The sequence below is a fragment of the Trifolium pratense genome, linkage group LG2 (genome assembly GCF_020283565.1).
Source record: "Trifolium pratense cultivar HEN17-A07 linkage group LG2, ARS_RC_1.1, whole genome shotgun sequence".
NCBI classification, from domain to species: domain Eukaryota; kingdom Viridiplantae; phylum Streptophyta; class Magnoliopsida; order Fabales; family Fabaceae; genus Trifolium; species Trifolium pratense.
Genome location: NC_060060.1, coordinates 25,905,090 through 25,930,711, shown reverse-complemented (window position 1 = coordinate 25,930,711; position 25,622 = coordinate 25,905,090). Strand labels below are relative to the sequence as shown.

General features: G+C 33.1%; 3 protein-coding genes across 3 annotated transcripts; 1 reads left to right on the top strand and 2 right to left on the bottom strand.

The window, feature by feature from the left end:
- Positions 1 to 302: 302 nt before the first annotated feature.
- LOC123911578 (peroxiredoxin-like 2A) lies at positions 303 to 2,275 on the bottom strand. The gene is made up of 3 exons (XM_045963029.1): positions 2,174 to 2,275; positions 1,318 to 1,641; positions 303 to 479 (listed from the first exon to the last, which is right to left on the bottom strand). Exons 1-3 carry the CDS (start codon positions 2,273 to 2,275, stop codon positions 441 to 443), a joined length of 465 nt encoding a protein of 154 aa, XP_045818985.1. The 3' UTR covers positions 303 to 440.
- Positions 2,276 to 4,671: 2,396 nt separating this feature from the next.
- On the bottom strand, positions 4,672 to 14,254 carry LOC123911573 (heat shock protein 90-5, chloroplastic). The gene is made up of 19 exons (XM_045963023.1): positions 12,019 to 14,254; positions 11,728 to 11,801; positions 11,194 to 11,319; positions 11,009 to 11,102; positions 10,823 to 10,906; positions 10,581 to 10,724; positions 9,953 to 10,069; positions 8,421 to 8,468; positions 8,249 to 8,329; positions 8,045 to 8,149; positions 7,820 to 7,960; positions 7,378 to 7,470; positions 7,153 to 7,230; positions 6,780 to 7,034; positions 6,587 to 6,689; positions 6,311 to 6,485; positions 6,104 to 6,209; positions 5,295 to 5,384; positions 4,672 to 5,210 (listed from the first exon to the last, which is right to left on the bottom strand). Exons 1-19 carry the CDS (start codon positions 12,283 to 12,285, stop codon positions 5,013 to 5,015), a joined length of 2,379 nt encoding a protein of 792 aa, XP_045818979.1. The 5' UTR covers positions 12,286 to 14,254; the 3' UTR covers positions 4,672 to 5,012.
- A 5,034-nt stretch (positions 14,255 to 19,288) lies between these two features.
- On the top strand, positions 19,289 to 22,119 carry LOC123911574 (sugar transport protein 12-like). Its single transcript, XM_045963024.1, has 4 exons — positions 19,289 to 19,670; positions 19,949 to 20,274; positions 20,625 to 21,254; positions 21,476 to 22,119. The coding sequence occupies exons 1-4, from the start codon at positions 19,541 to 19,543 to the stop codon at positions 21,941 to 21,943; spliced, it is 1,554 nt and encodes a 517-aa protein (XP_045818980.1). The 5' UTR covers positions 19,289 to 19,540; the 3' UTR covers positions 21,944 to 22,119.
- The last annotated feature ends 3,503 nt before the right edge of the window (positions 22,120 to 25,622 follow it).

The following is a 25,622-nucleotide window of genomic DNA, read 5'->3' as shown; positions in this document are numbered from 1 at the left end:
TAGTATGTCAAATTAACAACCACCCAAGTTAATCTTTTCTATCCATTCCCATATCCAAGAAAGCCTAAAAAAACCTTAAAACACCACGAGTATAAATACATGCATGTTCTATACGTCCGGTAAATGTAGTTCATATTTTGCTCAAATTAAGAGTAAAATTAACGAAAAATAGTGATATGATAAAAAACTATTGAAAATTTATTTCTTCCCTTACTGCTCCGAGTTGATAACTGATAAGTACAATAATTTCTGGTGGGGGAAAATAGATTCAAATAATAGAGTTTCATTAATTAAATTAAATCTGCATGAACTAACACCTAATAATATTGTATAAAAAAGGTACCCTGGATGTGCTAGTGATGGAACTACAAGCAGTTTAGTTTTAGTAAATAATAACTAAATGCATGCCAACTCCAACATATTCAATCTGTTGAAACTTTTCAATGTAGTACAAACTCCCTTTGACCTTCTTGTTTGTTCTGCATCATGTTCAAAAGATTTATTAAATAAATTACTAAAATAATAAAAATAATGCTTGTAACCCACATACATTTTTTGATGCACTTATTTTATTGGTAAGAAATCATTTGGGGTATACCTAACCTATATGGGATTCACATAATTTAGTGAGATTCATAAGGACGGTTCTAAGGAGTAGTAGGTCTTTTAAAAAAATAATAAGTCTCATAATTTTTAAAATTATTTTTGTTCGTCCAATTTAAAGTGGTTAGATGTATTTTTTAGAAAAATAAAATAAACAAAAGAAAGGTTTGCCATGTTTCATACACAAACGAAATGCATGTATCTTCCCTTCTCCGTTCCACCGTAGAATGAATGCTTTTTTTAAATTGCAAGAAGATATTTTGTTATTATTGATTAGAATATAAATATTTTATATGTTATAGTTACAAAAATTACTATTTTATATGTTATTGATGTTATTTACAATTTCAATTAGTATTATTCTCAGTTTTTTGAATTTTTTATTAAGTGATTCATTTTTAATATTCGGTTGGGCATCCAAATTGTCGGGGCCAGCCCCCGGAGATTCACATAAACTTTAACTATAAAAAAGTGTGCTGCTATTTGCTAACACTCCTCTAAAGATAAAATCCAAGATATATATGTGTGTAACACCGACACTTAGTTGAAGGCTTATTCAACTTCTGATACTGACACTAACACGTGCAATTACATTCAATCAATTTTTTATTTTATTTTTAACTATTTTGATTTTCCATGTCATAATTAGTTTTTGTGTCGATGTTTCATAGACCATGTTATCATAGAAAATGATCAAATAAAAACTGTTGTTACCTTCTGCATTTGAGTACAAATTTCAATGACTTCAGCTAATGGTGCCCAATCACCAAAGTTCCTCTCTATAAACTGATAAGCAACACCATTTTTTCCACTCCCTATAATAAAAAGTCCACCTTTTATTTCACCTTCACCTTTAAAATTGTACTCAAAGTTCATGGTTTTTGCACGCTTGAAATTGGAAAGTGCTTTTGGATTCAGCAAAAATCCTGATAAAAAATTCTCCTTGGGTAATTTTCCACCACCAAGAGCTTTATAAAAGTCCTTGCTGCGATCAAGAAGTACAACACCACCCCAATATCTAGGCCAAAAATCTTTCACCTGTTTCATAAGTGTTTTTTAACTTATTTTCATAAATTCTCTAATATAGCTTATGAAAACAGATCGTAGCATATATATATAAAAACAATTATCATTATTTTATCTTTTGCTATAAAAATACTTTATGCAAACTTATACGTAAACGCTTATCATTAGGGACGTCCCGACACATTTCGAGGTCCCGGGTGAATTACATAAAGAGGCCCTTTGAAAATTAAAATAAATTAGCGAAATTCATATGTTTTTTTAACAAAAGTAAGCTACCACTACACCAATTAATACTTCATAATATTAGATGTCGGTAACATATGGTTTGAATGACGCGCCTGATAAAATTATAAATTTTCTAGGCCCTAAAAATGTTAAGGCCCTGGCCATAGCCAGCTTGCCTGCCCTCTGGGCCGGCCTTACTTATAATGATAAGTGATTGTGCTATAAGCTGCAAATAAGTTGTTTATCCAAACATACATTTAGTTGAATTGAACGAAACAAAATACTATGGCTGAAGTGAAGATTTTTGGTTATTAATTACCTCTGATTCTATGTCCTCATGAAGAACTGCAAATAGTTGAATACCAAGTGAATCAAATATGGGTTTTCTTGAATAAAGTTGGTGTGCCTCAGCTCTACACATGATGCACCTGTTTTCAAATTCAAGGGACATAAATGGTAGTATATAAATATTTACACATAACATATATAACAAATTTAAAATGTTTAAATATCCTATATTCATATATGGTAGTATACAAATATGTATAAGTTTGTGAAAAATATGGAGTCAAAAGTGCAATTTAACTAAAATAAAAATTTAGGATGCTTCAGATTAAAATTAAAATTTAGGTCGAGAGTTCAATCTACAACCTACGATAATATTAACAATACTAATGTTTACCGTAAATAAAATAAAAAAGTGCTTACCCTGGTCTTCGGAGACAAAAGATAACAGCCGGTTTATCTCGCCACAACTCCGAAGCCTTAAACGGCGGAGTTTTAAGTTTCACCAATGGTTCCATACCAATCTTATACTCAGGAGTTAATTTCTGAACTGAAATATTCTCAATAGAACCATAAGAAGCAACTTGGTCACTAACTTGAGGTGGTTTCACACAACCACAAGCTCTAGGCTCAGATGGTTCAGAAGCTACAATCCCTTTAAAAACATATCCATCTCTAATCTTCAAATCAATTAATATTGATTGTTCATCATAATTACCAGCATTATTACTTCTTATATGTGATTTTGTACTACTATTAGTATTACTAGAGGTATAATTTGATCCATTATTACTCTTTAGGATGCTATCATCTCCATGCATTGTTATGCTTGATCTTCTTCTAAGAGGAAGTTTTTGTAATTTGAAAGAATCATCACATCTTGTTTTGTTAATGAAACGTGCAATGTGGCCTCTTTTCATTTCAAAAATGGAAATAAGATCATTAGTGCTTAATTTAAGAAGCTCTTGGAGAATTTGGCCACTTTCTTCCATTTTATCTGCATATTGCATCAATGTTCTATCATGTAGGTAACATCTGATTGTAAGTGCTTCCTGTGGCATTGGAGGGAAAAATACGTTTAGAGCATATAGGGTGGTTTGATTCGCAAAACAGTAAATATTGAACAGAACTGTATATGATAGAATAGAACAAAGATAGTACAGGACAACGCTTTCCATCTTTATAATATGATTGAATGATAAGATTATATATGGTGGTAAACTTAAAAAATGGTAATGATAATGATGACAAACCTTTTGCTTTTGTGTCATGTATAGTAAATCCATATCCTCTGAACCCATAACCTTCAATGTTGGTACATCATCCCAACCTTCTTCCAACAATTTTTGGAGCAGTTCTTTCAAAACTCCATTACCTATGAATTCTTCCACTGAAAATGAAGCCATATTTTCTTTCTAGAATTGGTTGCTCTGGGTCACTTATAATCTTGTCACATGAATTTGGGGACCAAGTTGTTGCTCATGCAAAAGCATCATTCACCATGTGTATATAAGCCATCCTTAGGTGATTTAAATTTATTTTTTTGATAATTCTTAGGTGATTTAATTTAATAGTATGTCTTGTTAACTCTGGAATGTATAATTTGTTGCCATGGTACTCCAGCATAGAGGGGATGTTCTAGCATAGCAAGAACCATTTGACTTGTTCTGAGGAACAGGCCAAATTTGGCAAGTGCAGTTGCTTGTGATACCTTAAAGTTGTTTTTATGTGCCGGCTAAAATTTGTTTTGGTACATGAAAATTGTCAATTGCACATACATTTGTGTCACAACACATTGGTTTCTTCCCCTGGTCTAAACCTGACATCACATGGTATAGAACAACTGCAGTACCTACTAAAATAAACCTTTTCTACTTCCAATTCAAATGGAAGATAGATTGGCACTAGCTAATGTCACAATGAAAAGAGTTTAATTTCAAAAGAAATTCGTTTCTAACTTTACCTTTCTGCTACTTAGTCATCGAATGTTATAAAAATAATAAAATTGAGAAAAACACTAACTTAAAAAGCTATTATTTCTAGCTTTATGATTAAAAGAGCTTCTACACCTAAAAAAAGCTTGGCCAAAAGCTCGCAATCCTACTTATTGCTTTTTTTTTTTGTTAACTTTACCTAGCAAGGAAAGTCGAGAATATCATCCGTAAGAGTAGTTACTATTGACCTGATCAAGCACTTTAAGGAGATCACCTTCACCCATGTTCCAAGAATCTACAATCGCTTGGCTGACTTGACTCGCTATCCCTTACTTAACTTATGAAAGCCAAATTCTGCAAACATTGCTGCAGAATTTACTTGAGGCCTACTCCATCCCAACAGTCCCAACTATTAGCATGTTTTCAAAATGACATCGTATAGGCTGTATTTCTACTGTTTTATTTTTTTATGAATTTGAAAGTCATAGGTGAACTTCCAAAAAACAGTTTTAACTCGGTATGAAAACTCAGTTCTCGTACCACCTATAAATTTTGAAATTTCAGATGAAAAATGGTGTTATTATACTTGGAATAAAACTGAAACGCAAGACAACTGCTTTAAACTACATAAAATTCTACATTACATTTCCAGACCTTAAAGAATGATATAATGACACATCCAGTAACAAAAATGTTCTAAACTACTGACACTGGATCTAAATTTTATTGGGAAAGGCCCCATAAGATCACTTCCTTTATGGCATATTGTTACACAAGATATTACATGTTTCCTTCCAGCACTGAGAAATCAATCATATGACGAAGATTCAAGGTCTCTCCCTTTCCTATTGCCTCAGTATGCATCATCACTCACTATATTGCCAAAAATAATATTAAAAATTAATTTATGCTAATTGAAGGATGAAGAGGATAAGACACCTAATCTGTTGTCCATGGATCATTTTCAGCTATGACTTCAGATGGTTCAAAAACTTCAGTTTCTGTACTCTCATTTTCCTTTGAATCAGCATCAGCTGGTGCATCTCCCTCCTCATCTTCTGTTCTACCCCATCTTCCTCCCAAGGCCAACGCCATCATTCCATAAATCTTATTTCCCAACTCGGCAGGGCTCTCCGGCTGCATTATTAAGAAACTCAGTTAGCGCAAACTGTAGTTGACAAGTTACATGAAGAACAATAAAATCTTTATTTTTTTACTTACAGAAAATCCACTGGAAATTAGTGCAGTATCGTATAAGAGTTCAACAGCTCTCTTTGCTTCGCTACTGTCAGGAGCATTCTTGCAAGCAGCCTAAAAGAAAAACAATTAATTAAAGGGCACAAGTTCAATAAATTTTTTCCACATTTATCTTCTTAACATGTGCCCTTAAGGGCACAAGTTAACATTCTCCTTAATTAAATAAGGTCAAAATCACATGCAAATTCAGTTGCCTCAATATGTATCTTGAAAATTCAGCTTTCAATAGCTTTTGGCCCAATATGATGAGTCATTGGATTTGGATCCAACTCCTCTAGTGTGCAACTTAAGAGGATAAATTAATGAATCTCAACCGATGAAAAAAAAAATCATGAATATAGTAAAATTTACCGATTAACATGTCTTTACCCCTAAGTGAGTTGTTAGGCTCAACCAATAAAACATGTCCAGAAATTGTTGACATTTCAAACAACATTCTCAGGACATAAATAAACGCAAATATATTGTTTTCATACAGAACATCAAGTATGGTCAAGAGTAAGGGAAACCAGAAAGCCGAATAAAACATATCAGGAGAAAGCAGTAGACAACTTTATATTGCAATTCCTTAGAAGAAAAAAAAAACTTTATATTGCAAATCTCAAGCTTATTAGACTTCTGAGATTTTTGTTTTCAAAATTTTGTGGAACTAAGATTACAACTCGGCCAAATTACGTATATAGCAGGTAAAGTTTGTCTAAGATAACCATACACTTCTACTACTAACCATAGCATGTAAATTAATAACAACTAGGATTATAATATCAACTTACACTTAAATCTTTGATAATGGGATGATCTGGATTAATCTCCAATATTCTCCTCCCTCTCATAAACTCCAAACTTGCCTGGTCTCCTAGAGCTTGTGCCTTCATTAATCTGAAAAAAAGGGAATTACAGATTATGTAAGCCTTAGACCAGTCAAATGATAAACTTTCTGTTAGCTACTAGAAGAATGGCTTTTTATGTCAATGCCTAACCTCTCCATATTTGCAGACCAACCAAACTTGCCAGAGACAAGCACACATGGAGATGAGCTCAAACGCTTAGAGATTTGAACTTTTGCAACATTATCACCAAGCTGTTGTTTTATCCAATCACAAAGTAGATTGTATACTTGCTGGTTTTCCCTATCTTTGACTTCGTCCTCATCACCTAATTTAAGAAAATATTGTGATTAACCACATTTGAATCCCAATTAGCATAATAGTATTTAAGCATATGTTAACTAGGTAGAAGAAAAATAAAATACAAACCCAATTCCAAATCTTCCTTGCTGATATCAACAAATTTCTTTTCTTTGTATGTTTGTAGGTTCTGAATAGCAACCTCATCAATGGGATCAACCAAATAAAGAACCTACAACAATATACATATAAAAGCTGTAAGTTAACAAGAAATTAAAACAGAATTCAAAATTAACCTACATATGCATTTATATAGAAATACCTCAATATCTTTTTGAACCAATTTCTCTAAAAATGGAGCAGACTTTGCACTTTTCAAGCTGTCAGTTGCTAGGTAATAGATAGCCTTTTGGTTTTCACCCATATTTTCAACATACTCATCTAGGCTTTTAAGTTCATCCTCGCTTTTGGAAGTGATAAACCTCAACAGCGGTGTTATGCGCTTATGATTTCCACTGTCTTCAATGCATCCCAACTTAATAAACCTACCAAAGTTCTCCCAGAATTTTTTGTAATCCTGAAATCAAGGTAGATCATATTCTAATGTTCAAAAAAAGGTAGATCATATTCTTAGTCCATAAAGACACACTCAATTCAGGTTGAACAACGAGAGAAACTAAATTGTTGAAACTGACCTCCTTATTTTCTCCTTCAGCAAGATCTTGAATCATATCAAATGTCTTCCTAACAAGTCTCTTTCTCATTATCCTTACCTGAAATTATAATATCAGTGCAACACGATTTAGTAGTGAAAGAAAAAGGAAAAGGCATAAAAGATAACCCAAAAAGGCATATCTATCATTCTTCTTCATCACATGAAAAGTTGGTCATATTTGCAGCATAAGATGTAGTTTTCTTACAATTCTGCTTTCTTGAAGGATCTCTCGGGAAACATTCAGAGGAAGGTCATTTGAATCAACCACACCCTTCACAAAGCTCAAGTAACGTGGAAACTGCAAAATAACAGCAAAATTATAAAAAAGGGCAACTCAACAAACAAACAAACAGAATATTAAAGAACACATGTTCTAATGTATGCCTTGTTTCTTCTTGTCAATACTTCTTGCTCATCTTTTTTCGAATATGAAAGAAGCATTTGGACACAAATGTGCCTTAACTTGCAGATTGCACATTTTTTTTTCCGAAACAGCTTGCACATGTTTTAAACATGTAGATTCACACAAAGGACTTGTGACTTGGTATAATACACAACTTATCATGGAAAAAAAAGATATTACAGCATCAACGTAAATATGATGGACAAGACAAAATTCTGCGATTTGAAGCTCCCAGTAAACTCACCAGTTCACCATCAAAATCATCTGAGATGAACACACGCTTTACATACAGACGTATGTTCTTTGTTTTAGGGCTAACTACTTCTTCATTGTTGAGAGGTCCCATACTTGGAATATACAAAATGCTTCTGAACTCAACCTCACCCTGCACAGTTTGAAACTCGGTCAAATTGATGAATGCCAAAAGAAAATGCTCTGCTTCTCAGAGCCTAAGTTATTATCAATATACCTCAGTAGTGAAGTGAGTATATGCAAGTGGTTCTAAGAATTCATTAAAAGTCTTCTTGTAAAACTCGTTATACTCTTCCTTATCAGTATCCTTTGAACTCCGCATCTACAATTTAGTGGCAAAAGCACGTCAATCAAAGTGGCACTACAAACAGATTATAGGAAAAACACAGGGTATCGGCACCACAATATAGCTCAAACTCACCCATATTGGCTTTGTCTCATTGGCTAATTCCCAATCCCAATACTTCTCAGTTTTAGTCTTTTTTGTCTTCTTTATATCACCCTGGAGAAAGGGAAAAAGCATACTTGGTATTGGTAACATATTTGAAAAAATAAAGTACAACACTGATATCGAGAAATACAACACTAGATACCTCTGCTTTTGGTTCTTCGCCTTCTTTAGGTGCTTCTTCCTCTTCCACCTGTTAATTTCAAATTAATTAATGGTGACAACTAAGAGCTGATTCAAATGTCACTCCTTCATGGTACATAATTCTATAAGCTCCAGTAGTAAAAAAGATAATATGAAGATTCTGTATGAGAAGGGAACAAGATTTTCCCCCATTCAAGATGGAGACAAATTTCTTAAGGTTCTAAGGATATGTTCGGAAGTTGGATTTTGGAGGATTTTTAGTGTCCAGAATTTTTAAAGAAAAGTAATACTTCAATCACACTTAATTCATTTTTAAAATATTCTATAGCGGCCTCAATTTAAAAAGAAAAGTAAATCCTCCTCTCCAAAATCCTCCATCCAAACATACACTAAAAGAGCACGCTTGCTGCTATTAAACATAATATCACAATCAACTTCTAAGTAAATATAAGGAAGCACCCATTCAACAAAACCCAAAAGCAAGCTAAATGTGATCAGAAAAAAATGGTTCCTTATTTTACAAAAGATATACACAGTTTCTCACGCACCCTACGCAATTACAAAAATAATCTGTTTAACTTACCAAAATAGAGTTAAAATTTAAAGAATAGTATTATCTGTAGTTGCAGCAGTCAGGTAAATCACGACACAGTAAAAAAAGTGTGAGTGAATTTCATGGAACAACATAATTAGTTTTGCAAACGAAGAAATTGCCTCAAAACATTCGTGTTAAACACAGTTAAGGGACAGAGTGCGTTTGCTTAAAAATAATTGATTAAATAAAAAAAATGTTACAGTACTAAAGGGTCTGAAAGATCATGAAAAAATCAAATTCAGACGAGTGAGCCTGTAAAATAATTGATATTCGCAAGTATGTAAATATAATTGATTAAACCGTGGAATTAACAACATTTAATCAAGAAGCTGATTTGCGTTTTCAAAGAAAATTTTGTGGAATTTCGGATATATCAAACACAGAAATCAATCAAACACAAACACAATATGAGTGTCCACAAAAGATATACAAAAATGGCTCTTTTTTCAGTTATAAAATAGTCCTTAATTTTGCAAAAGCCATTGTTCCAAGGTGGTCGTCTATGGACCACATTTTAAACAGAAAGGACAACATTGATATAACTTACAAAAAATAAGTAGCCATTTTAGAACCAAAAAAATAAAATAATCCAGATTGAAACTTAATATGAAGATACGGGACCAAAATATAATTTAGCACTAAAATTAAGTGAGTTATGATATCACAACAAGCACTACATATGAGATTGAAAGATTTGGAAATTAATGCTACATAAGTAACTCTAATGTGATTCCTTCTATATAAATAATTGTCCATGAAACAGACACATATCACTAACAGTGAGCAAAGGGGAAAGTATACCACAGTCTATCTATCATTATCGTTAATGAGTGATGCATGAAAGTAGAGAACTACCACTAGCACATGCAAGAATTTGCAAAATAATTATCAGAAACAACAGTATGACAGAAGTCTATAACAAGAAAAAGTTTGATTACCTCCACAGTTCTAGACTTTTCTTGCCATGTAAAGATCGGGAAGGAAACAAATTGCGAGTAATTCTTCACCAAACTCTGAATTTTGCTTGGCTCTGAGAATTCGTACTTGTCATCCGGCTGGACAAGCAACAAAAAAGGTTCAAATTTATGAAGACAGTAACATATAAACAACTTAATAAATCTTGAGTTGACATTAAAAATGGAGGGTCTGGCTAACAAGTGTCCAACATGTCCCCTGTTAAGGATCCAAAAGTAGAATTTTTGCATTGAAAAATACATTTTAATCTTTGTGAAGTTGAATGCACGACTTTTAGAACAAATATTTCTATATTGAATTTCTTATCATGTGCCCTTAAGGCACATGTTAGCATTTGCCAACATGTAATACTGGAAATGAATACTTATCATTCACTAGACCAACAATTTGGGGATCTAACTACAAGTTTGCATTAAAATGTTGTCGAAATCACATGCTCATTTCAGATAATATGATTCTTTTATACGAGTTCGGATGATACTGTGTTAACAGAAATTTAGAACCATGTCTAATACAGAAATATGAGATGATAGTATATCTTGCATTACATACAAACTGTGCTTAAGAAAAATGAGAAAAAATATCACTCACTCTTAAGTAAAGTGTAATCTGTGTACCACGGCGCAGAATCTTTTCAGGATCAGTTTCTTCCCTTATCACATAAGAACTACTATCAGCTACAGCTTCCCATACATATTGCTTATCTGATCTAGGGCTCTTTGTAGAAACAACAACCTGATTTTCATTGACAGATATATAGTCAATCAATTACAAAAGTATTAAAATCAGAAAATTCGTCAACAGAGGAAACACTTGAGAAATCCACACAATACCCTGTCAGCAACAAGAAATGCAGAGTAGAATCCAACACCAAATTGACCAATCAAACCATTATCTGCTCCTAGATCCTTGTTTTCCTGAAAGATTGGGGGAAAAACCAAAACACAAATGTTAAAGATTAATCATCAAAGTATCACACAAATAATCTCACTGAGCAGTTAAAGTATCATAAAAATTACCTTCAGTGCCTTCAAAAACTTTGAGGTACCACTCTGAGCAATAGTTCCAAGACAATCAACGAGCTCTTGTTTGGTCATTCCAATACCAGTATCTCTGCAATATCACAAGATAACAGTTAAATTACCTTGCACAATCCCCCCAAAAGGTAAAACAAAATAGAAGCCACAACAATAAGCATACATACGTTATAGTAATAGTTCCGTTGTCCGGATCAGGCTTGATTCGAATCTCTAGTTCTCCAGCCTCCCCAAGCAAAGAAGGTTCGGTCACACTCAAAAACCTCAACTTGTCCAAAGCATCACTAGCATTACTGAAATCCAAAACAAAACCAACAAAAAAACAAAATCAAATTGCTGCACTGCACACACATGTAACTAGAGTGAAATATTACTGCACAAGTCAAAGATAACAAACAACTAAGTCAAATGAAGTTCCACGCAATAAAGTTAGAGTAATACACTTAATAAACACTAAACAACTAAGTCAATTGTAATCTGTGAAGCACAGTCACGGACACTAACACTTCATCACCGATAATTCGACACTGATAATAATTTGATTAAATTACATAATTCAATATAATCATATGTGTCGGTGTTGTCCGTCTGTCCGACACCTAGACACGCCTAATCCGAGTAGTGTTTGTGCATCATAGATTGTAACATAATTCAAATCGGTGTAAGCATAAAATGGACTAAATTGTAAAATTCCAAATTACCTCACAAGTTCTCTAAGAAAAACTTCCTTGTGACTATAAAGACTGTGAACAATCAAATCCATCAAACGGCTCACCTGCATAAACATAAACAATAACAAATTAAATTCACTTCCTTAAGCAAAACTCACTAACCCTTTTAAAAATTAACCCTTTCATTTCCATTCAGATGTAAAAATTCCAAACCAAGTTACTAAAAATTGAAACTTTAACCCACCAACAATCCAAAAACCGCGACCCAGAAGGGCAAAAAGGTAAATAAATTGATAAACGACTTGAGAACTCAAAACAAACCTCAGCTTGGTACTCAAACTTCTCGCCAGTGGCTTCTTCCGGCTCTGCGACAGCAGCCTCACATCGAACAGAGAGTCTACCTCTTCTGGCTTGATGCTTACACTTCAAAGCGGCGGTTGAAGATACGCACTTTCTACGAGGCGGTTGCGGCGGGAGAAAAGCAGTTCTGAGACCGGAAGAAGGTCTTGAGAGTGAAAAGGAGGAAGAAGAAGGGAGGGAAGCGAGAGAAGCAGTGGCGGCCATGGTTCTGCTAAGCACAGGTGCCATTATTGAGTGAGGTTTTGTTTAACGTTATCTTTTGTGGCGTGTGTTAATGTGTGTGAGAGAGAGAGAGTGAAAAATGGGAATTGAAAAACCCTTTGAAAGGGAGAGAAGGGTTTATGAAGATATGGCGGATGGTTCTAGAAAGAATGGAAGGATTTGGCTGTATTTGTGTCCATTTGAAAGGCCTAGATTATGCCAATTCAGCTACACACCATGTTTCATTTTATTTTATTTTTACAACATTAAAACCTTTTTCTATCATTTTTTATTTTTCTATTTTGACTAAAAGGGGCGTTTCGGAACCCAAGAGTATTTAGATGAAACAGTGCGGGTCACTTCTAGCTTAACAAAGTTCTGGAGTTCGATCATTGTCTTTGGCATACAGCAGTGTTAAAACTCTTAGGGAAGTTCACCACTTATTTGGGTTTCACAAGATACGAAAGATTAGTCATCCATGTAATTTTCCAAGTAGTGCCCTTTGAACACGTGGTAGCCGGTCCAGTCAGCTGATTCTGGTCATATCAGCGTTTTTGTGCGACATGGCCATATTGAGGATTGAAACCAAAGTCATTTGAAATTAAAAGGGTAAATTGAAAGGAAATTTTTTCTAGGGACTAAAATTTAAATTCACTAACATTACCAAACACACATTTTACCCTAATAGAATCTCTCAATCCAACAAACGTCATCTACTATTGCCTCCTCATAAGTATGCACATTCATCTAATTCCTTCAATCTTTGCTATTGGAAAAAGTAACCATATCAGAAGAAGTAGAAGGGCTATTTTGAGAAGAAAGAACGAGAATTTGATTTCTTTCCACGAACCTGATGTTTTTTTCACTTTTACCATAGCCAATAACACAGTCCTTTCGTCAAAAAGAAAATGGTCATCATCGTCATCGAAGTGAGTCTAGCAACAAATTGAGGTGTTTTAAAATCATTTTTTCAATTTGGACTTCTTTTGCTCTATATTTTCCTGTGCCCAATTTACTACCTGCACCCCATGACCCCATGTGTAATCTTTGTACCACCCAGACTTTCCAATACTACCTCAATACCATTAACACACCCCACATCCGAAGCTACACCGCCCCACACTCGGTCAGCTAACTTCACCTCCCTTGCACCCCCGACGCCTATATCTGGGCCTGAAATGTGCAACCCATTTACTGACCCACAGCCCTCACTCACCCCTTCACTTGCTGAACCCCCACCTTCACCTTATCCCCCAACATGTTTCTACTTCCATCTCTAAGCCCAATAAGACTATCCACATCTTCTTTCTCGCCACACACACCCCACTTCCATATTATTATTATTAACATTAGCACAAAATCCCACTCTCTCCTCCTCATTAAAGCCATATGTCTCCTCTAAGCCACTAGATTTGGTCTAGTGGTGAGAGGTTTGTGTATTATGCTAGAGGTTGTAGGTTCGATTTTCAACTCTATCGTAAACCAAACAAAAAAAGGCATATGTCTCATCTTGGTTTTGTTTGACTAAATCTTGATTTAATAATGATTCAAAGCTCCTTGTAATTCAAATTTGTGAAACCTCCAATTCATTAAAGTTGTCTCCTTCTCATCTAAATTTTTTGAACAAGCCATTGAATGAGAGATCACATTCTCCTCAACCTGACGCCACTCTTCATTAATATCATGGATCAACCCCTCCACCTCATTGGGATCCTCATGATCGATCACTTCATGCTCCTCTATCGAATCCAAATCACAACTAGATGCCGAATTGTCAAAATCCGTAGTCACCACTTCTTCTAACGGCCAAGAACTAACGTCCTCCGCTATACGAAGATAAACAAAGACACCATCAACCTGAACATATCCTCTTTTTTATCACTAAACAAAAAACATTCTTCCCATCCAAGTATGCTACTCGAATGGAATTAAAATCAGCTCCCAACATAAAACGTTGCAAAGATGGAAGCATTTCAACATATGCACCTCCCCTACCACCCCTCGTTCAACCCATACTATATCATTCATATATTAAGTTGAGTATCATTTGAGTACATTTTATCATTTGGCTTTATTTTATTCAACACGGTTGGACCAAAATAAAAATTGAATCACGAAAAAACTTTATTAAAGGAACCAGTAGCTCTTAGACTACCCACAATGGTCTCAACACCATTTTATATTCAACACCCACTTTTTCACTCCACATCATTTTCTCTTTCTTCCACCTAATCATTCAACACACATTCAACTTTTACCCTCTCCAATGGTTTTTATATTCAACACCATACCCCACCACTTTCTCTATCCCACCACTTTCTATTTCATATTCTTATTTAAATTTTAATTTTTGTTTTTATGATTAAATAACATTATAATTATCGATTAAAATTAAATTAAAATAATACACTTAACAAAATTTATTTAAATTTTTTTTTTATTTTCTTAATTTAAAATGCAATACATCATACAAATAACGTAATTAATACGATACAAATTAACTTAAAATGCAATACAACACACAAGTTACATAATTAATACGATGAAATTTGGTGTTAAACCAAAATTAGGTGTGTTTTGAGGATGTTGATTGAAAAATTGATTTGAATTTTGATAATTGTTGGGATTTTGATAATTATTGGGGTTTTGATAATTGTTGGAGTTTTGATAATTGTTGGGATTTTGAGAATTGTTGGGATTTTGAGAATTGTTGGGATAATTAGAAGAATTGTTGGGATCCATTTCACTAAAAAAAAGATTAAAACTTCAAAAGAAAGACTAATTAGAAGGTAAATAATAGATTAAGATAGTGTAAAATTTGGTTTTTTTTTCTGTGTCCAAATGAAATGAACCAAGTCTCTATTTGTAGAGAAAAAAAAATCACGAATTTTGGTATAAAAATTAAAAATTAAAAAATTAATTTTCAACGAAATAATTGAGTTCAAAGGATAAAAATCATAAAAATCCACCGGACCAATCACAAGCAGCCACGTGGCCTGCTTTATCCAAAGGAGCTTTCTCTCTCTGCGTCCACTGACGGCCACTCTCCTTTGTCTGCGCGTGTGCCACACGCGCCTGGATTGGCAAATGAAATCGCGCCAGCTGGCCCCCCGCGTCAGTTTCAACTGAGTTGAAAATTTTCAACACCTCTTTCATCCACCTAGGATTCAACATAGAGCTCCAATGGTTTCAACTTGTATATTGCTGTTGAATATACATTCAACACTACCATTGTGGGTAGTCTTAGAAAAGTGTCATTAATAATTGTTTAGTGCCAATCATTCTACTTGCAATGTAGCCCCACATACCCCCGTGACCATTTGTAAATGTAACAATGGTGGCTTTGCCCATAGATTGATAATGATATGAAATGGATTCCACTTTCTACTCTACCTAGTCGATCACTTGGTTGTCGTTGGTACGATGTTCACACTTCACACAGTGACCAATGTGAGAAGATTCCAACAACTTTCATTCATTCAATTTGATTGGTGTTTAGTAGTAGTAGTATTATTTCTACTCTAACAAGCCAAACCAATCGCTTACAGCATCATTTTCATTTTCAGTAAGTAAAAAACTGCCACCAATATGTCTTTGTGCTAACCTTTTTTTAATCAAAACGATTTATTAAAATAGTGACTATGCTATTTGTAAAAAATAATTTAAGAAACTTAAAATGGGACAACATTGAACTGATTTATTGACTCGGTTAATAAGAAGTTGACTCATATCCAAAAGATATAAATCCTACACAACAAGAAAAACAATACGAGACGGAAGTTGACTCATGATCAAGAAGTGGACATTGGTGAGGCATTGAGATTGTTGCATGCCATGAAATGAATTCAAGATATTTACAACTGGAGCAAGTGGATTTCGAGCTTGACTCACAAATTGTTGTAACTAAATTTCATAGTAAGAATAGAGATGAGTCTGAGCTTGGTGATATTACTAAGGACTGTAGGACCATGTTTAACACACATTTTAGAAACTCTCGGGTTAAGTATATTAGGAGACAAGCCAATGAGGTCGCTCTTGTATTAGCAAGAGAGGCCACATCCTTAGCTAGTTTCCACATTTTCATTGATGTTCCCCTTTGTATTCGTGAAATTATTATGAATGAAATGGAGTAGATACTTTACGTTAAAAAAAAAATATACGAGGCTGCAAACAACTCACTACCCTCCAAATTAACTCTTATAACATTGAAATTTACAAAATTAACCTTCAGTTCAGATGCCAAATCAATGTTTCGGAGAACTGATTTGACACTCAACAAGTTATTAACTCTATTAGTATTAGTACATAAAAGCAATGTGTCGTCCGCAAATTAAAGAAGATGAATAAAGATTTCTTCACTTACTGGAGAAACATGTAATACAAATTTATGCAACAAATTTGACAGCTAATCTTGTTTTTTTTTTTTTACTAAAAATGTCAACTAATCTCGTTGGACCTCCAGTAAGTGAAGAAATCTCGTTGGACCAATTTTTATTTCTTCAAATTTGTCAACTAATCTCGTTGGACCTAATTTTCAACTACAATAAGAAATAAAAATTAAGTCAACAGGTCATCCTCTTTTGATCCCTAATGTGCAACAAATTTCTAGTGATGCTACTATTAACTAATACGGACATTGAATTACAAAATATACATTTCCTCATCCAGTTCTTCCAACTTCCACGAAAGTCAACTCTCCTCATTTTATAATCTAGAAAATTCAAACTTATCGAATCATGCACCTTTTCGAAAAGAATCTTCAAAGACATTTATCCTTCCTCTTTTTTGCAAGATCAATTATCTCATTCAACACCACCGCACTATCCCGCTATGTCTTATTTTCAGTTAAAAAATAAAGGCTTAATTACTGTTTTGGTCCTATTATTTTCACTCATTAACTAAATTAGTCCCCCTATTTTAAAATCACTCATTTTTGGTCCTTCACTTAATTTTTATATTAAAAAATTGTGATTTTTATATTTAAATGATATGACGTACAATCTAATGATGTAGATTCATCCAGGTGTATTAACTATTTACATTTCATTCATTAGATTTTAAAAATGAACAATTAATGAAATTGAAATCGAAGCTTTTATTGAGTTTTCTTGTAATTTCATAACTTTTTATTACTCTCTCTCTCCCAAAACTTTAGTTATTTTAGAGTTTTACACGCAAATTAAAAAATAATAGTAAATATTGATAAGTTAAGTCATTTTTACCCTTACTTTATTGAGAAAGAGAAAAATTATTTAATTAATACTTTAGTTTTAGTAAGGATACAAATGGTAAACTATCACTAATTGTACATTGTTTTTCTAAAAGAACAAAAAATTTGTGACAAAACTAAAAAATCACTAATGCTGTAATCGTTTTTACCCTTACTTTTAATGGTAAGGTTTATGTCATAATGCCGTAATCGTTAGTCATAATCACTAATGCTGAAATAAGTAGTATTTTTTCTTGACTGAATTTTTCTTTATTATACTCAACTTGACTACAAAATAAATTAAGATAAACGGTTCAAGTGTTATTACTTTTTTTTCTATATTTTTGCAAAGGCAACTTTCAAGTGTTATAAATTTATAATACACACAATAAAACAAAATGTATGTCTATTCCATTAAATTAAAGAAATGATTCAATCATCTACATCAAAATCAATTTTTAGTCTATGAAAATAGTTTTTTCAACACACACACACTCACTACAGAGCATCCAATCGATATAAGACAATTGATCAATGAACATCTTACCACTAGCCATTAATACTATAAAGTATAAATAAATTAAACCCACATTCAAATCAACTAAATAACATTAATAGGCAAGAACGTTACATTAAGAAAGTGAAATGAGTTATGGTGAATCAAGTGCCATGAATGTTGTAACCTTGAATATTTTTTTTTTTTACCATTACCATGATAATGATACGAAGTTTCCGCCGTTAGTGATGATTAATCTTTATCGGAGAAGCTGTGTGACACATAAGGTGAGTTATCATCTACCAACCAAATTTTCTACATACGCACAATGTGTTTATAGTTTTTTTATGGTCTTCACCACCAATTTAATCTAATTTGGGAGTCAGTTTTGACATTAAGTAGTTTCAGTCACCTCCTGATCGCAGTTGCAGGGGATCGAATCATAGCCATCCTTATCAAATTCAGTGCTAATTAACACTGACCAACCAACAATTGGTAATGTGTTTATAATTTTCCAACTCGATTACCCAGGTTTAAGCATTTAATCCTTACAAGCTTATACTTAGGGGCTTTTCCACCCTTACAAATTTCATAAGTGTTACTTAAACATTTCACCCTTACAAATTTTATTTTCGAGGGGTTGATGATTGAGCTCATGGTTCCAACATTGGTTATCATGACGTACACATATTCTCTTATTCTGCGAAAGACATTGTGAGAAAATAAAAATTTAATATATTATAATTATTGCCAAATGAAATAAATATATAGAAAAAATTGTGAGAAAATTTAATATATTATAATTATTCGATTTATATAAAAAAAGTACTTTATATTCATTATATTTTAAAATAAAAATTTACTCTAAAAAAATGAATATTTCAAATGCTTTTATTTTTAGTTACCATGATATATCTCCGTCGGAAAATCTGTAGGCACACAAACGTGTGTTCTCATATCTCAATCGAATTTTCTCCAAACACATTAATGGGAATCGAACCTTGACCATATGTTTAAAGAGAGCAAAATTCTTACCACTTGGATGAATTCTTTATTGGTAAACTTTCAAATGCTTTCCTAATTGAACGAAAAAAGGAGAAAAAAAAGCCTTCAATAAATAAATTTAATTTAAACTCTTTGTTTTGGAAATTTAATTTAAACTTATATCCCAACAAACTAGTAAACAATAAGTAATTCTTTTGTCAAAAAAAAAAAAAAAAAGTAATTCTGATAACTCCAAATGCTTCCTAACAATATTGCACGAAAAAGGGAGAAAAAAAAGCTTAAATAAATAAATTTAATTAATTAAATTTAAAGTTGTAATCCAACAAACTAGTAAACAATAAAGTAATTCTGAAAATAATTTCTAAACAGAACTGATCTAATCAACTCATCTGTTGAAACCAGTGGATGGATAAGAAAGACAGATACATATAAATTCTATAAATAGTCTCATTTGAATCAGTGTTTCATTCTTCTACCTGTAAATGCTAATGTAGTCTTCACTTCTTTTATATATATAGTATCAAAAATACACACAAATTTTTACATCTCATTAAGCTAAAAGAAACAAAAAAATGACTCAAGAATCAATCATTCAAGATGTTCATTCTAAATATCCTGGAAAACTCACCTTTAGGGTCATCGTCACTTGTGTTATGGCAGCAAGTGGTGGATTAATCTTTGGTTATGATCATGGTGTTTCAGGTTATTAATTCATTTCCATAATTTTTTTTTGTAAAAGTTTAATTTTTTTTGGTTTCTTGTTAATGTCTTTTTGAATTAATTACACCCTTTTTGTCTTTGTTTTGATCTGAAAAATGGGTTATGATATTTGTTAATTTCACTTAATCACTTAATTTTGATCTAAAAAAGTGTTAATTTTTTTTAATGATGAAAACAATGTAGATTTTGTGATTTTTTTTATGCATATGTTATGATTGATGAAATGTCTGACATGGATTTTTCCTATATTGGTTTAATAGGTGGAGTGACATCAATGGATTCTTTCTTGAAAAGATTTTTTCCATCTGTTTATGAACAAGAGCATAATTTGAAACCTTCTTCAAATCAATATTGTAAATTCAATAGTCAGATATTGACATTGTTTACATCTTCCCTTTATATTAGTGCTCTTATTGCTGGTCTTGCGGCATCTAGCATAACAAGAGCTCTTGGTAGGCGCACAACGATGATTTTGGGTGGAATGTTCTTTGTGTCGGGTGCATTACTTAATGGATTAGCCATGGATATCTGGATGCTTATTGCTGGAAGGTTGTTGCTTGGTTTTGGCATTGGATGTGCCAATCAGGTACATTTTCTTTAGATCTGAACAAGTTCTTATCTAAGAAGCATGGACACTCCTCGGAGTAGATGTGTCCCGGTGTCAGATAGGTGACACTTATGATTACATTGAATTATGTCATTTCTCAAATTTTTGTTGGTGTCAATGTCTTAGCGTCCATGTCGTGCTCGGTGTCCGACTGTCCGTGTTTGTGTCTGTGCTTCATAGGTTTTTATTCCTTTTGCAAGCGTTTGTGAAAAAAAATAATGAGAGTTTCACATGTGTTTGTTTTGGATCATTGTTTTATCTGGTACTAAACACAGATTATGTTCTTCTGCTAAACGATTGTTAATTTTTTGTTGTTTTTACATTTGCAGTCAGTTCCGATCTATGTGTCAGAGATGGCACCATATAAATACAGGGGAGGTCTAAACATGTGCTTCCAATTGTCGATTACTATTGGTATTTTTTCAGCCAATCTCTTCAACTACTACTTTTCGAAGATATGGAATGGTGAAGGATGGAGATTAAGCTTGGGGCTTGGTGCGGTACCTGCGGTGATTTTCGTTATAGGTTCATTTTGTCTTCCTGATTCGCCAAACTCACTTGTTGCACGCGGTCATCATGACGAGGCAAGAAAGGAACTTGTGAAAATTCGCGGTACTGATGATGTTGACAATGAGTTCAGAGATATTATTGCTGCTAGTGAAGCCTCTGATAAAGTGAAGCACCCATGGAAAACATTGTTGGAGAGAAAATATAGGCCACAACTTTGTTTTGCTATATTGATTCCTTTCTTCCAACAATTCACTGGATTGAATGTGATCACATTTTATGCTCCTATTTTGTTCAGAACAATTGGTTTTGGAAGTCAAGCTTCTCTCATGTCTGCCGCAATCATTGGAAGTTTTAAACCCATTTCCACTTTAGTTTCCATCTTTGTTGTAGATAAATTTGGACGACGTGCGCTTTTCCTTGAGGGTGGTGCTCAGATGTTGATTTGTCAGGTACTTGTTTCATATTTTGCACACAGAAAATAATGATTTATTCAAATTCCGCTACATAACAATACTATAGCACTGCTGTTGCGGTTATTTGACAATATTTTGTAGTAAATAGCATTGTCCGAAACAATAGCGATTTGTTCAAATTCCACTAACAAAAACTCTTTTCACTTCATTGTGTTTGTATATTTTTAATTTGTATTTTTTGCTTGTTCTGGCCACAGATTATCATGACAATTGCTATTGCCGTCACATTCGGAACAGACGGGAACCCAGGACACCTACCTAAGTGGTATGCAATTACCATCGTAGGTGTAATCTGTGTATACGTTTCAGGTTTTGCTTGGTCTTGGGGACCTCTAGGTTGGTTAGTACCTAGCGAAATTTTTCCACTCGAAATTCGATCTGCCTGTCAGAGTATTACAGTTGGTGTCAATATGACTTCCACTTTCTTCATAGCTCAATTCTTCACGGAAATGCTATGTCACTTCAAGTTTGGTTTGTTCATCTTCTTCGGATGTTTTGTGGTCATCATGACTACGTTCATCTACAAATTTTTGCCCGAAACAAAAGGTATTCCACTTGAAGAAATGCATATGGTTTGGAGGCAACATCCCTATTGGGGAAAGTTTTTGGAATCAGAAAATGATAAGATACAAACTTCCAAGACAGAAACCAAGGCCTCAATTTAGTTCTTTGTTTGTAGTACAAAAAATATACCACTTGGAATCTTTGTGCTTTATGTACTTAAAAGCCAATTGGAATTTGATGTCATCAAATCAATAAGATGTAGGAAATAGAATCAAGTTACATTTAATGTCAGTTTTTTTTTTTTTACAATGTGAAGTAGTAGTCTTGCATTTTCAGATTTGACAAATCTTTTTCAGATACTAGCTATTTTCTTTTAGTACTCTTTCTTTAAAATAGAAATGATTTATATAAGTAGTTATAGGGTGCGATTGATTCGTAAAACAGCAAGAACTGGACAGGACAGAACAGGACAGAACAAGATAATACAGGACAGGACAAAACTGTACCGGAGAGATATAGGGCGATAATATTTTTATATTCGAAAATAAAATGAGTATTTTCGTATGTTTTATAGTTATACTGTGGATAAAAAGTTGTCCTGTGGTTTAGTGAGGGACAAAAAATCTTGTTTTTGTACTGTCTTTTGCTGCCTAATTTGTCCAGTCCCATAACCAGTTTCAAATCAAATAGGGTACAACAAAAGTTGTTCAGTCCAGTCCCCTATTTTTTAGCAGATCAAACGCACCCATAGTGTCATGATCAAGAGATAGATGTAATATCAGCTTGATTTCAAATATTAACCAAATTGACTAAATGCCAAAGTTTAAACTTGTTTAGGGGATGAAACTCTTTTGCAGAATAAAAAAGATGAAATTTAGGATCAGTTAAACCTTTTTTGTCTTCATTAACTTTTTTCATTGTAAAAAGATTTGCTCTATTTTCATTTTGTTTTCACACATATATATGATGTACAAAATTTTTAAAACAAAAGATAGCCTAGAATCAAAGAGTTTTTTTTTTTTGTCAAATAACCTAGTAGATAGAAATTTACCCCTTTAGGTGAATAAGTGGAGAATTCTGAGTTCGAACCTCGACTCTTAGAATATATAATGTGATGTCTCTATCAATCGACATACGTTCATTGGGACAAATCGAAGAGCTATTATACCTATATATATAAAGAAAATATCAATTTTTTATTTTATTTTTTTAATCAAAGAGAATACCAAATTTTGGTGCAATTATCCTTTTCTATAAACATTTTTTTTTTTTTAAATAGTTGTATAAAATTTGGTAACTTTTATATTTTTAACAAAGTTGTAATTTTCGGTATTTTCCACTTTAAATTTGGAAGATGAACATTATAACATTATTTGGCAGTTAGTCATAGACCATAAAAAAATGGAAAGAAAAAAAGGACAAAAGAGTGGAAGAAAAATAAAAGACCAAAAAAATGTTTTTTAATTTTTTTTTTACACAAAAAAAGCTTTTTTAATTAAAAGCAAATGCAAAGGGAAATGAAAAAAAATGTTTTCTCAGCATGTGCTGAACTTGTGTGTTTACATTTAATTTTTTGTCAAAATAGTTAACATGGAGAAAAAAATGCAAAAGGAGTAAATGTAGGGCCTAAAATCGCTCGTTTGAAATTAGGGATCAAAATCACAATTATGAAACTTGAGGACCAAAATCGCTCGTTTGAAACTAGGAGACCAAAATAACACAATTAGGAAACATGGCACCAAACATGCAATTTAGCCTTAAACATATACTATCATAATTAAGAAAACTTCAAAAAGTAACTGTCGATTTTTCTATTTTTTATTTATTTATAGAGAACACAATTTTTTTCAAAATTAAAATTTGTATAAAAAAAAATTAGAAATACAAATATTTTGTTTTTGAACAAGAGAAATACAAATATTATCAATAAAGAAAATGGAAATAAAAGGAATCATTATTAATCATTGACATCACCTAAATATTTATATTTTTTATTAATTATTTATATTTTTTATTAGAGTCATGCTAAACAGGTGCTCGAGACACTTATTAAGCATATCAAAAATAGAAATAAAAGATAAAATTAATGTATAAGATAATTCTTTATACTTTCAATGTATTAAATTCACAAGTTTCAAGACAAAACTTTCAGATTTATGTGTTTAACTAATACCCGGACCACTATTTAACATTTTTCTTATATTTTTTTTTTGGAAAATGCTAACTAGTGCCCCGGGCACTAGTTAAGGATACTAATTAGGCGAGGTCTACTGTGCACAACTCTTACAAGTCTTGCATCATGCAAGACTATTTTTAACCCTTAGATCAAGCATTCCACCAAATGCAATGGTACACCTTTCACACCAAATCTATTCATTGTCTTCCCAATTATTTTTTCTCGTCAGAATCAAACGCCAGCAAGCGAACAATAAAGGGGAGAGTGGCGGCGCACGACGGTGGAGGGTCGTATTGAGAGATGCTTGACGGTACAAAGGAGCTCTGCGACGAATTTTGGCTATGCGGTTCCGGCAAAGACGCTCCGTCATGAGTCGGATTGACTCGTTGTCCTTCTGAAATCGGATCGGCTCACATCGGAAAATGATGCCAAACGACGACGGCCAGAAATCAGAAAGTGATTCACCAGCGGATCGGAAGGGATGAGCATGGATCTACTGTTTGTTTGTTTTTTTTTTTCCCGCTTTTAACCTTTTATTTTTACAGGTTTACTTATGATGTCTTTGTTATTAAAGATGATTTTTGATTTTGGATTTGATAATTGCATAACATTTCACCGGAATTCAAAATTGATCATGAATCGTTTTAAATTCCTTAACTGAAACTTGTGGGTGAGCTTGCGGTGGCCGGAAAGATGGCGATCTATTGGTGGTCGGACGTGGGTGTGGTATTGCCGGAAAGGTGGAATTTGTGAGAAAGAAGATATGAACGTGTTTGGGAGAGAGAGGAAGAGAAGAAGAGAGAGTAGATTAGGTGTGGAGGATGTATGATAGACCACTTTAATCTAATGGTAAAAAGTCCTTATGCACGATGCACAACCTAATGTGATTGTTCACATTAGACAAAGCCGCCTACTAATTATAGTAAAATTACATTGAAACTTGTGTAGTCAATGTTTGTAAAGTATAAAAAGTGTCATTTCCAATGCAAAAACTTGTGTAGCATGACCTTTTTTTTTTTGAAGACAAAACATTTTTCTTATATCTTGTCTTCCATGAGTTTGGTTGGTTTGGTTTAAGCGGCATGTTTTTGTGTTCTCACAATAAATACAATTTATTCGGTTTAAGCGGCATTCTTGTTTTTGTGTTCTTACAATAAATACAATTTATTCGAGCCTTTTTAAGATAGCTCCTTGTTTGTTCTCACATAGTCACGAGATGAGTTTGATCGGCTAAAAAATATGGAACTAAACTGGATAATTTTTATTGTATCATGTTTAATTTTTTTTGTTTACAATGAGCTGGAGATCGAATACAAAACCTATATCGAGTCACAGACTTTTTTTTTTTGAAGGATCAAACCATGTGTACTTGAAGGTTGAGAAAATGTAGGAACTAGCTAGGAACCCCCATTATCTTCAATCTTACGATTCAAGGATAAAGGGAGAAGAATAAGATTGATTTAGGGTTTCAATTTGGGGTGATTTTAGTTTGGAATTCAATGTGATTGATTCATTCTCTTGTCAGTTTAGTCCCCAAACATTAATTTCATTTAATTGTAGGAGTATTTTAATTTTATTTTTTTGGTATGCAAAGGGGGGCCGAGCCCAGGAGTATTTTAATTTTATTTTGGTCTATGCAAACATGAACTTCATTTTTGAATGAG